At 42.6% G+C, this 13,293-nt stretch overlaps 1 protein-coding gene across 1 annotated transcript; it reads right to left on the bottom strand.

Moving 5' to 3' along the window:
- Positions 1–3,149: 3,149 nt before the first annotated feature.
- LOC117863249 (GDSL esterase/lipase At5g55050) lies at positions 3,150–12,031 on the bottom strand. The gene is made up of 4 exons (XM_034746879.2): positions 11,752–12,031; positions 11,514–11,650; positions 10,514–10,771; positions 3,150–3,744 (listed from the first exon to the last, which is right to left on the bottom strand). The coding sequence occupies exons 1-4, from the start codon at positions 11,993–11,995 to the stop codon at positions 3,244–3,246; spliced, it is 1,140 nt and encodes a 379-aa protein (XP_034602770.1). The 5' UTR covers positions 11,996–12,031; the 3' UTR covers positions 3,150–3,243.
- Between the last annotated feature and the right edge of the window lie 1,262 nt (positions 12,032–13,293).

Here is a 13,293-nt window from a genome sequence, read left to right as displayed (position 1 = left end):
CGTGCTAGTCAATCTGACCTGTTGCTTGATAAGGAAAGAAAAGCGTTAAATTCCAGGGGCTTCGATCGACTAAGGTTCCGATCTATCTTGAAAAGTGTATCAACGAATCGGCCGAATTACTGTGTACATGACTGGCTATAGAACAACCGATGATCACGTAGCAATTGTAAAGAAACTGCTAGAGCAACCTAAACAGCGCTACAAAAGCAACACTTGGAACAGATCTAATCGGCTATGTGATGATAAATAAAATAATGATATAAAGCTGACAGTTCGTGTCTCAAGCTAGATAACTGATGATAAAAACTAAAATAACAAGTAAAACCTATAATTCTAGTTAATATCGATAACTGGTGAATAAATCTAAATGAAACGACAGCGATACGCCCGAAGTTAAAGCTTAGATATTACTTGATAAGCGGAACTTACAAATTGGCTAGATGTCATGTTGATGCAGCCCTGCCAACTCGTACGAACTCGTGAAAATAAAACGGTTTGGCGAAGTCGCCGACTTGAAAGTAGAGTACGTAGAAAAAGTGGATTTGTTGTATTGATTGATGTGTTGTTTTTTACAAACCTTACGAGGCAGCTATTTATACCCTGTTACAACTGATTTCCTAACCGACTAGGATCTATCTCTAATTTTAAAGATAACAAATATTTACAAACAAACGCAACCGGTATCGGAGTTGGTTATTATCTTTCCTACGAGCCAATCTTCTTCTTCAGCTAATCATCATCCTAGCCCACTTTAGGCCCACATCGGCCAAGCCGTTCTGGCTCCCAATCGGCCAGCTTTCATTGACTCCTTCAGCCAATCGGCCGAAACACTGTAGCTCTAATTGGCCGATTCCCAACTGTAGCTTCTTCCTTGCCGCATCGGTCGTCTTCCTCTCCTCTGACGCCGATCCAAACACGTGTCAAAATCTGGCGTCAACCAGTGCGAATCAATACGAGAGCCGGTTCATACAACAAAAGCTAGAAACAGCCAGTACTGAAGAAAAAGACATGGTTTTTTCAGAAATCATGCCTCAAGCTCTCACATTGATGACTGATGTATTTGGTAATTATGTTGTTCAAAAGGTAGGAACATGAGAGCACTTCTCAGATATCCTTTGAGATTGACTGTGTTATATCCTCTGTTAATTCTCATTGATCTATTTTTTTCTCAGTTTTTTGAGCATGGAAGCACTACCCGGATAAAGGAAATGGCTGGTCAACTTATTGGACGTGTCCTTGCTCTCAGTTTTCAGATGTATGGGTGCCGGGTTATACAGAAGGTGCTTGTCAGTGGAAATATGTCTCCCTAACAAATATGTTTTTATTTTTTTCGTGTTTATTCAATAAGCAGAGCTTTGTGTTTTTTTCCTTGCATGCTTGTTGATGGCTCCAAGGCTTTTGCCTTGCACTATAACTAACTGTTGTTTCTGAGTGATCAAAATGTCATTTGGCTTACAGATTGGTATAGTTTTATTGGTCCGTAGTTTTCAATTCCATATAACAAAACAACTAAGTATGAGAATGCATGCAGCTACCCAGTGGAGTAGTTGTGTGAGAAATATATGTTGGATAATTGCTGGAAAGCTTATCCGTATACATTCTGAGTGTCCTTGTACAATTGTCTAACCCTTTGCATCTGTAGATTTTACTTAATTGGCAAAAAGACTGTAGCAAGTAATATGTTTTTCTGATGCTATTGATGATGTATGCGCAGGCTATCGAACTGGATTTTGAGTGATGTCTTTGCTAAGAATACAAATAAGGATATACATTGTTTCTTAGACTAATACTTTGTGCCCAGATATTAAATAAAATTAAATTTGAAGAAGGATTTGTTTTAATAGGAAACGAAATTCATATTTCAGAACGAAGCAGCTGCATTAATTGTTTTATGCTAAATGGTAGCTGTCTATTTGTTTGCCGGAAGTTTGTGGTGCATTGTGTAAATTCCAATCGGCATGCTGAAGTGGATAATTGGGATGCCACAGTGGAAAAGGTAGAACTATTTTTTGTATGGGAAATTTTTCCAAAAATGCCATAAGTATAATCAATGGAGTATCTATGTACCAGTTACAATTGTTGCATTTCCATTCAGGTTGTCCCGTACTGGTAGCACGTAATGCTATCTATTGCTGTGGAGATTCAAAACATCACATACTCGTTTGCTTCAATTTTTCAGTTATTTTTCATTGCACAAGCTGCATATCAATAGGTAGTTTTCAGTGATAATTTTAGAAAAAAAACATGATCAAAAAGAAAATATGACAATCATGACCTGCATGCATGAGCTGAGCTGAGATCCAACACATTTTGGCTAGAGTTGCTTGGTGTTCAGTGTTCAATATTCTCGCATACTGCGAATGTGTATGCAGTAAAATCTTAGTAATGTGTATGCAATAAAATCTTAGTTGCACTGCAAAGGGCACTCGGTTTTATCATTGCATTGAAAGGGAAGTGACATTGTCCAAGGTTGACATATTTTCTTCCATCACTGCTATCCACATTTGCTAAGCACTAAATTGATGTCTTCTTGCTAATTATTTTTTCTAGGCTTTTAGTATGCATGCCAATGTTTGTAGAATGTTGCTGATTGCATACCAATGTTGAGTTTCAGGAACTTCATGGTGGTGTCAGGAAGCAGCTTATCGACAAGGTGATCAAAGTGTTGATCTAGTGTTTGATTTGTTTTTGATTATCTGGAGATGGCTTTATTGTTTTGGAGGCAAACAACCTAAATATGCAGCTAGGATGTGTATGATTGAGGGACATCATAAGCTACTGATGTTGTTATGTGTCTACATGAATTGAATCAAAGCTTTTATAGCTAATGTGGTCGCTTGCTTTGTGATGGATGTGTGTACAGGGATATTAGATTAATCTTTATTTTGAATTTTTTTGATATATCCAAATGACCCCGTTGAACCGTTGGTCGGTATAAACTCCTAAGAGCGTTGAACTGTTGGTCGGTATAAACATGTTGGTCGGTATAGATTTATACCGATGCCACTTATAACGACTTATAGCTGGAGTCAGCATAACTCTATACCGATCGATGATTCGTCCTTACAACGACCTATACCGACTACAATGTAGTCGGCACTACGGGCTGTGGTATAGTGTGATTTGCCAATGAAATTCATTAATGGCACTAGAAACAAGAGCACAAGCTTCTCTGGATTTTCATTTCGTGATTTGATTCTCCATTTCAATTGGCCTGCTGTCTCATCACATCTGCTCAAAGTCTCAAATTACTAATGCTTTCGTGGTTAAATAACTGGACTGGGCCAGTTGCATGAAGTTGATGGGAGTGGTGTACTTTGCTGGCCCATCGTAGAACGCCTGGGCGATGAGAAATGCTGTCCGCTGGGAGAAGTGCACGCGATCCCAGAAGACATGCTGATCGCGGTCAGCGCAGAGCGTGGAGTTGGGAAAGCACTCCGCCTCCCCGCTCAACCGCCCGCTGCCGCAGCACGCGCCGACGATGTCGGTGTACCCCGAAGCCCACGGGTCGGCCAAGGTGTCCCGCGTGAAGCCGAGGAGGTCGGCCAGGGAGTAGACGAGTCCCGGCAGCCTCGGGGCGAGGCCGGCGAGCCGGGACCGGAGGGCGTCGTTGAAGCCGGCGGCGAGCTGGTTGAGGCTGTGCCAGCACTCGCCCATCGGGCTGAGCACCCGCGCCGCTGGCACACAGCCTTGCAGGCCGACGTTGATGAGGGCGAACTTCCTTGCGCCCATCGAGTACAGCTCCTGCATGCGTAATTAAGCCAATATTCCATCAAAAGGGAATAATGCTACCAAAGTGACGGAGAAGACCAGAGAAAGAAGGCACCTTGACCATTATTGGAGGGTGCAAATTGCAAAATATGGGTATGGGCTAAAGGGGAAAAATGCTGAGTGTTCTCTAGATAGAGTGGAATGGATGACATGGTTCTTTTTGAGAAAATTAAAGCATAAGAGCAACTCCAAGAGTACTCTAAAAAATTCTTCCCCAAAACTATGTATAGGGGGTTCTTCCAAAATATTTTTCCCCCAAAAACATATCATTCCATAGCAGATCGCTAATAAATAGCCCCCAATATTTTAAAACAGGCCACGTCATCGTATTGGGCCCATCGGAAGGGACGCGCAAGCGTGCGGGAATCAGGATTGGGGGAGGAATGACAACGCTAAAATATACGCGGTGGTAGGATGTTTTTTAGCATTGCTAAAAAATTGGGGAAGGTTTGGGTGGACTGTTGGAGTTCGTTTTTTCTCCTTTTTTACCTAAAAAGAGTCTTGAGGGTAAGATTAGCAACCTCTTGGAGTTGCTCTAATCATGCATGACTAGGCTAATGTACTGTACCATTACGGTGGAAGAGTAGTTGGAGACAAGGTCGACGTAGAGTGTGGCGACATCCCTCCTTCAGTCAGCACGGGAGTGATTGGTTGGCCACACGCAGGCTGAGCCTGGCTCCCCGGATGCAAGGCTGGGCTGATTGGTTGCAGGCCTAGCCCGCGACGTGCAAGGGGGCATCCCGAGCTTGGCTTCCCAGATACGGTCGGAACCCTTGTTTCTGCGGAGCCAAGCGCTAGCGGTGCGCGGGTGAGCGTGTGGGCGGCGAAAATGGCTGCGCGTGTGCACGCAGGAAGAATTCCGGTTATCACCCCATTTTCGCGCCATCCACTGCCTATATATCCTCCCCCCCTCCTCTCACGTCCTCAATCGTGATTTTCGCCCTTGCAGGTGAGCTCTCCTCTTTCTCTCATATCTGTTCATTGTCCCATGTTCCTGGTGAATCGATTGAGGCTCTAACATCTCCTCTCTTTCGTGCTCTTGATTTGCAGTGGTGATTGTTCCTGCATGGTAACTGTGTGCGAAGGCAAGTGATTTCTTCTTGCTTCCCCTCTTTCTGTCTACCCATCTCTTCCCCTCAGATCTGTGCATTGACTAGCTTTCTTGTATGTTTCTGTAGTGATGTGGTTGCTTATCTTTGTTGCTGTTTGTCTAGGATTGCAAATCTTCCTCTCCTTCCTCTCCTCCCCTCAGATATGTGCGTTGACTAGCTTCGTGCTGCTCCTGCTGTGGTAAAAAAGATTGACCCCCTCCCTCTCACTTCTCGGACCGAATCTTGTGGTTGTGATTGAATGATTTTGCGGTGCTCTGGATGCTGCTTATGTGAAGAAAGTGATATTGTTGTTTTCCTCTTATTCTTGCGGTGCTCTGGATGGAACTTACCTGAGCATATTATCCATGGTAATGATGTAAATAATGTGAAATATGAGCATACTTGTCCCATGCTAATGATGTTTTTATGTTAAATTTGAGCACACTTGTCCATGCTAATGATGTTATGTGAAATTTGAGCATACTTGTCCCAAGCTAATGATGTTTTTATGTTAAATCGGAGCACACTTGTCCATGCTAATGATGTTTTATGTTAAATCTGAGCATACTTATCCATGCTAATGATGTTTTTTTGTTAAATCTGAGTATACTTGTCCATGTTGTTACCTGTCAGTTATGTTCATTCCAGTGCAACCACTTAGGATCTATTGCTTGTTTTATTTTTTAGATAGCTTTGGAAGACTAGAGACGCATGCTTGTTGTTCATGTTGCTGCTATCATTGCTACTATGTATGCATTCCTATTCAATAGGCTTAGACTGCGGCAATGCTCACGCCCTCAAATAACTTATGCCCCAGTGAGTGCAACGGATTAGGAAAGGCAAAAAAACTTGGATATAATTTATAACTGCAATAATGTTAAGTGTGTAAACATGCTTCGGATGAGGAGAGCCCCTTTTCCACCTATGCAATGTGCTCAGGGAAAGAAATTTACTTAGAGACAGCATACATAGCAGCGTAGAAGAACAAGTTGCAATGTTACTTCATGTTGTTGGGCATAACTAGCGGTTTAGAGTTATACACCAATCCTGGAGGTGGTCAGTTGGGACAATGAGTAGATATTTCAAGGAAGTGTTATATGCTGTTGGGAACTTAGGCATGGACTTGTTAAGGCTCCTTCAGCTGAGACACCACTTAAGATAACCACTTAAGATTAGAAATAGCTCAAGATGGTATCCATAAACGTAATTGCTAAGTCATTGTGGTAACAATAACTGTTGCATTCTTGGGTGCATGTCATGTAACCAGATATTATTGGGTTCAATGTAGGATTGTGTTGGGGCAATAGATGGAACTCATATCTATGCTAGAGTGCCAGCCAAGATGCAAGCAACATTTAGGAGTGGGAAACACTACATAACTCAAAATGCGCTAGCTACTGTGGACTTTGATTTGAAATTCACATATATCTTGGCTGGTTGGGAGGGGTTAGCACATGACGCTACTATTCTTGCTGATGCACTAGAGCAGGATGATGGGCTAAGTGTCCCACAAGGTAATTAACTTAGCATGGGTAGATAAATCAAGTCACAAACGACATAACTATAAGGCTAATCCACTTGTATACTTTTTCTAGAGAAATTCTACCTAGTAGACGCTGGATATGCATGCCGTCTAGGATTTCTTCCTCCTTACTGAGGCACTAGATATCATCTTAATGAGTTTGGTGGTAGAAACTATCCAATCAATCCAAGAGAGTTGTTCAATATGAGGCATTCAAGTTTGTGTGTAACAGTTGAGAGGGCATTTGAGGTTTTAAAAAATTGATTCTGCATTATTGACAACAAACCTTTTCATCCATTCAAGACACAAGTCAAGTTGGTCCTTAGATGTTGCATTTTACACAATTGGATACTTAGGCATGGTACTGATGAGGTTATTCCTCTTGAGTCCACTTGGGAGCCCAACACTGGTCATGGGCATGGGGTTGCTATGGATGATAGTGCAGCATGGGCTACTATTAGAGATGAATGGGCTAATCAAATGTGGGCAAACAGGGGTAATGCTCACATCTAGATACATGTAGTAGATTATTGCACTTTGTATTCTGGATAATGTATGCTCCTAAGCTTATGTATTGGACAAGTTTGTATGATGCTTGTTTAATCCATTTACTTTGAACTGAGGCATTGGACAAGTGTGCAATGATGATTATTTCTTCTGTTTCCTTATAACTGATGCATTGGACAAGTGTGTAATGATGATTATTTATTCTGTTTACTTAACTGAGGTAATGAGCATTTTGCAATGATGATTATTTATTCTATTTACTTAACTGAGGTAATGGGTATTATGCAATGATGATTACTTGTTTCATGTTTACATTTAATTGAAATTTTTCTCTGCCGTATTATGCTCCCTTCCTCACATCTAACTTGGGTGGCACCATATGCATTAGGAGATGGCACAAGAGAATGTCCACTTTGAGTTGGTTGAGGAGGTTGAGGCTACCGAAGCTGCTGCCCAAGCTGCTATCAAGGCTGCTGCTAGTGCTGGTGGCTAGGCTGGTGGCCAGGTTGGTGGGGCTATTGAGCAGCAGCCTAGGGCTGCAATAAGGTGGACCAATGTGATGTTCGCATTTTGCTTCGCCGCATGTGCCAGTTGATCTCCACTGGTGTGAGGTCTAACAAAGGTTTTAAGGAAGTGCACTTGAACAAAGTTGCCATGGCTGTGCATGAGTTCTCAGGCATTGAGGTGATTGGCACCCAGGTTTACAACCATTTGCGCAAGTGGAGGCAGAGGTGGATCACCTTGACCAAGCTTAGAGAACTTAGTGGTGCTTTGTGGGATGAGGATAACTTCATGATCACTTTGGAAGATGAGTACTACAAGAGGTATATCAAGGTGTCTTAGGCTAACCAAGTGTATTGTGTTCATGAATTTCATTGGTTTATATCCTTCCTATTCTCACCATTCCATACATCCATTTCAGGCACACCCTAAGGATGTTGATCTATTGAACAAGCCAATAGAGAACTACCAGCAGATGTAGATCATATTTGGCAATGGCCTAACTACAGGCAAGTTTGCCATGGGATCTAGTGAGGCTTTAGGCTCCCCATTTGACTTTGCTGAGAACACACTTAAGACTGACTCGGATGCCATGAAGGTTGATGATGTGAAAAAGGTATTTCGAGAGGCACCCAAGACTCAGGATGCTGGTGCTGGGTCTGATGCAAGCAAAAAGAGGAAGAGGCCCATCCTTAGTGAGGGGGACATTGTTGTCATGACTGGCACGACCGATGCAATGAACAATATTGCAAATGCCATTCTTTAGACCAAGGTTGAGGATGTCCACCCTGAGCTGTATGGTGCTGTCATGTTCATGCCTGGATTCGCTGAAGAAGCACTGATGGCGGCCTATTCACACCTTCTTGACAACAAGGCTCATGGTATTGTATTTGTGAAGATGAATCATTCTCACCGTGTGCTGTGGCTGAGGACCTTCTTGGCCAAGCACTACTACATTTAGAGGGTGGTGGTCTATTCCAGGTTGATCCATCTTTTGTGTAGTGAGCCTGCTAATTGGATGGTGGCTTCTTTTGTGCAATGAGCCTACTGATCTGCTAGTGCATTCTTTTGTGCAGTGAACCTTGTGCTCTCTTGGTGGCTTCTCTTAAGCTGTGAGCCATGTGCTCTCCTAGAGCTCTTCTGGTTGCCTTTCCTGAGCAGTGAATAGTTGATTTGATCCTGCATTCTTTTGTGCATCCACTGCTAGGGAAAGCCCCATCATTATCGGTTGGTAACCCCCCTTTAGTACCGGTTGCACAACTAGTATTGCTAGTTCACTACTAGGGGGGGGGAGGTTGGTACCGGTTTAAATAATTGGTACTAAAGGGGTATTAAAAATAAAAAAAAAATCCCGCTGCCGGCCCCCACCGGTCCCCGTTAGCCCCGCCCCGCCACCCCCACCCTCCCGCTGCCACCGCTCCCACCGCCGCCACAACAGCCCTCTCGCCGCGCCCGCTGCTCCCGCCCTTCCACATCACCCACCCTCCCACCGTCCCACCGCCGCCGCTCCTGCCCACCCACCGCCCCCATCGGCCCTGCCCCACCACCATCCCGCCCCCACCGCCCCTGCCCGCCCGTGCTCCTACCCTCCTGCCACCGTCCACCACCTGTGTGCACTGCGCCTCGCCTCCCCCAGCCTGAGAAGTGTGAGAGAAGAGAGAAGTGTGAGAGAAAGAGATAAGGTACCTGTGAGAGAGAAGAGATAAGAGATAAGTGGGGAGAGGAGAGACACGAGGAGAATGTACCCGTGACCCCTTTAGTATTGGGTGGGCTCCACCCGATACGAAAGGGGTCACGGGGCGGCCCTAGGGGACTAGCCATTAGGCTCAATTGCAACTAGGACTAATGCAGTGGATGATAGGTCCATTCTCCAGTGTGAGCTAACCCCCTCTCTTTTACTTACTCTACGTTATAGTTGGTAATTGACTATATGGCACTCTAGCTGCCAGTACTTTATACCCTAGACTATTTGGATTTGTAACTCAACTATGAGTTACCTGATATGTATGAGACACTATCTTGGATCAACCTTTCTGATGGAATTGATGTCATGACAATCTGGTCATGTGGTTGTTCTGAGCATATGCCCATTGCCAATGATGATTAGTAACTTATTTACACTACTCTGCATCTGTTTCATTTTGCGTATTGGTTTCATCTCATTGCTGTGAATTTTTCTGAGCATACTTGTCCATTGCCAATGATGCTATGTTCTCCATTTTACTCTATTGTTCCTGTTTGCATTTTCACTACTGCCTATTCATGTGGTACCTTGTTGTTCATGTGGTAGTCCTATTCTGAGCATATGCCTATTGCCAATGATGATATGTGGACTTCTTTAGATTGTTAATTGCTCATCTGTTTTCATTTTAGCTACTACCTACTTATCATTTTTATTGTTAATTTCCTTATGTTTTCTCCACCTGGGAGGAGTGCCATGATCAAGAGAGAGGCTATAGGGCAGCATTCCATGGAAAATGTTCAAGATGCAGCTAAACTCAAGAGGAAGAAGGGTGGTTTAGATTTTAAAGATGTAATCATATTATTAGATCATGCAATAATATTAGTTCAGGCATTAATCATTGTGTTTCCGCTTTGGAAATGTATGTAATACTGGTTGTTTCCTGGTGTTGGCCTCATGGACAAGCTGGTGGTAACCTCACCACTTCCATGCAAGAGGATGTTGAATCTGTTTCAATCTAGGCAACGAATCAAACTCATCTTGCATCTGCTATTTGAAATCTATGTACATGCATGCAACCAATCAGTATGTCCCTGGGGCCTGGTTGGAAGGATTCAGGCAACCAATCATGATGATGTTGCACGAGTTGAAAAGTGTTTGTGTGCCCTAAAAATCAGAATTCTTCAATGTAACCTATTTTGGTTATTTTAGTTTTAAGATTTCAAATGCTACAAAAAGTTTCATGAATTTTAAAAGTGATATAAAGATCATTTTGGTATGGGCTAAAGGTGATACAAAAAGTTTTATGAATTGCAAAATATGGGTATGGGCTAAAGGGGAAAAATGCCGAGTGTTCTCTAGATAGAGTGGCATGGATGACATGGTTCTTTTTGAGAAAATTATAGCATAATCATGCATGACTAGTCTACTGCACTGTACCGTTATGGCGGAAGAGTAGTTGGAGACGAGGTTGACGTAGAGCGTGGCGACATCCCTCCTTCGGTCAGTAGCTGACTTATTCTGCGCCCGCTCTGCAGCCGCGGAGACAGACATGTCATTGTTGCCAATGGCGATGACGAAGATGGCCCTAGAGAGCCGGGCATTCACCGCACAGGGGCCTATCGCGGCGACCATTTTAGCCTTGGTGGCACCGAAGTACTGCACCTGCTTCGACAATGGGATTGTGTTTCCGGTGTTCTGCATATGCATACACCATAATTTCTATGATCACCAAATTCAAATGTATATGTGTGCACGTGTGTACGTGTATGTTAATCATTCCCTCTGTTTTTAAAACATCAACTAAATAACTTGATCGAAACATCATATATTAAAAAGGAAAAGTCTAAATTACTCCGTTTAAGTATAGTGAAAGTGGAAGTCCAAGTAACCTTCTAAACTACATTTTGGTTAAATTTACCCCCTAAACTATGTATTTGGTTCAACCCCTAATTCAATTTTTCCTTTTTTTTCCTCCATACACAAGTTGAATTTTAATTTGAGACTTTGCAGGGTGGTAGTGAACATCATGATCTATATTTAAAAATATTTATGAATTTTTCATCATTATTTTTTATATAATTTTGTATCTGAAGGATAAATTTTATTATCAAATATCCTACACTATCAAAATAATGATACAAAATTCGTAATATATTTTTGTAATATGTCTTATGATGTCTGTTATCATCTTGCAAAATTTGAATTTAAGACTCCACTTGCGCATGGAGCAATAGAAAAGACAAATTGTGCTAAGGGGTAAATTGAACTAAATAGTATAGTTTAGGTGGTACTTAAGGGGTTATGTAGACTTTGGTTATACTTGAGGGGAGTAATTTGGACTTTTTCATATTAAAAACAGTTAAAAACTGATGGGTTTGTTACTTAAAGTGGAGGAAGTTTCTTTATAAGTTTGATATCACCATGTTGAAGTACTTACAGTGGAGTCAAGGATCCCAGCTCCTCCGGAAGCATAGCTGATTCCATAAGCGACAGCGGTGTGGACCAGAGGCCCGGAGGAGTCGGGTGCCAGCGACAGATAGGCAGGAGGGCTACACGCGAACCCCATGTTCTTTGCTGCAGCACACACAAGCGCAGCATGGACAGATGAAATTTCGCATTGCGGTTCATGCACAGTAATACTTAGGTATATATGAACACGAAAAAATTTTGCATACCAACATAGTCAGCGATGTTGTAGCCGTTGCTGAACCTTCCGGTGGGGATGGAGGCCGGGAAGTCGATGCCGTTGTAGCGCCTGTTGGCCCTGCCGACGGCCCCCCCCGGCAGGTAGTTGTTGTTGCCGACGTCCAGTATGGAGGATCCGAACACGTACATCGCCGGCGGCCGAGCTCCGGCGGCGGCAACGGTGCCGACGAGCACCTGCACATAAAGCACAAGGCAGAGCAGAAGATTCCCCATCGTTTGCCTATGTCTACTCGCAGCTACTTCAAGGTCCCCAGCCCCCCGCCTTTATAGGAAAATAAGATGGTTGCATACTTCCCTTCTCTCTTTAAAAAAAAGAAATAAGATGCTTACAGCTAACCCTTCTTTAAAATATGAATCGTCAACGTCTATGCGATATCAACATAACCACGACGCATGCAAACTACTATATCATCTTTAGTTTAGCTTGGGGGTAGGCGTAGGTCACTTGTTCTTGTCAGTAACAATAATGCACTGGGTACTCTACTTAATTTTAAATCAACGTTCGTGTGGCACGACAATCATTTTATTTGTCCTGTTATTTTAGTTTTTATCACTGGTTATCCAGTTTGAGATATGAACTGTCAGCTTTTATTGCTTTCGTTCTTTGTTATCGTACAGCCGATTAGATCTATCCCAAGTGTTGTTCCTCTAGCGTTGTTTAGCTTGCTCTAGTAGCTTTTTTTTACAATCGCTATACGGTATCGGCTGTTTTATAGCTGGTCACCTCTACAGTAAATCGGCCGATTCGCCAACATGCTTTTAAAGATAGATCGGAACTTTAGCTGATCGAAGCTCCTGAAATTTAATATTTTTATTTTCTTATCAATTAACAGGTCAGATTGACTGACACGCCGCGCGAACCGCACCGGGGCGATAACCCGAACAGGAGTTAAGCAGATTCTCCTGGGTCGTGTGTCCGATGCTGAGGATCATCGGCCGATTTTCAGCGCCAACAATATGCTTACATTCATGCAATGGAATCCAAGCTTGTATAATACAAAATGTAACTAATTAAACATAATATAATTTCCAAGAAGCTAAGAACGTGTAGCTGTAACTTGAAAATTAATATTTAATTTGGAATCGCAAATTCCAGAACCATGTCTTGAGAATTTCATGATTACTAATGTTGAAAATATCAAACAGACTTGTACATGAAAAATCCATTATGTCATATCCACAAAATCGGGACTCAATAATTCAACTTAAAATAGAGTAACATTGCAAAACAAACGGAAAATCATGCAGCATTATAGAGACGTTGCAATAGGAACTTAATTGACTAGAAATAATAGGAATTAAAAATGTAGCATAATTCCTTTACATCGTGGACGTTTTGATGGAATGTCATTGCCACAAAAATAAATGCAATTGAACTCTGATTAATTGGGACTTGCATGGATGCCTGGTAATTGGTCTATATAACACAGACGCACACAAAGCCACACGAACCAGATAAACACTAGATTATCCCATCAGGCTGAGCTTGATAACATACTTGTGCAAGAAAA

Source organism: Setaria viridis, chromosome 7 (assembly GCF_005286985.2).
Source record: "Setaria viridis chromosome 7, Setaria_viridis_v4.0, whole genome shotgun sequence".
Classification (NCBI taxonomy): Eukaryota; Viridiplantae; Streptophyta; class Magnoliopsida; order Poales; family Poaceae; genus Setaria; species Setaria viridis.
Note: the sequence above shows the minus strand (reverse complement) of the source record. Positions and strands in the feature narration are given on the sequence as shown.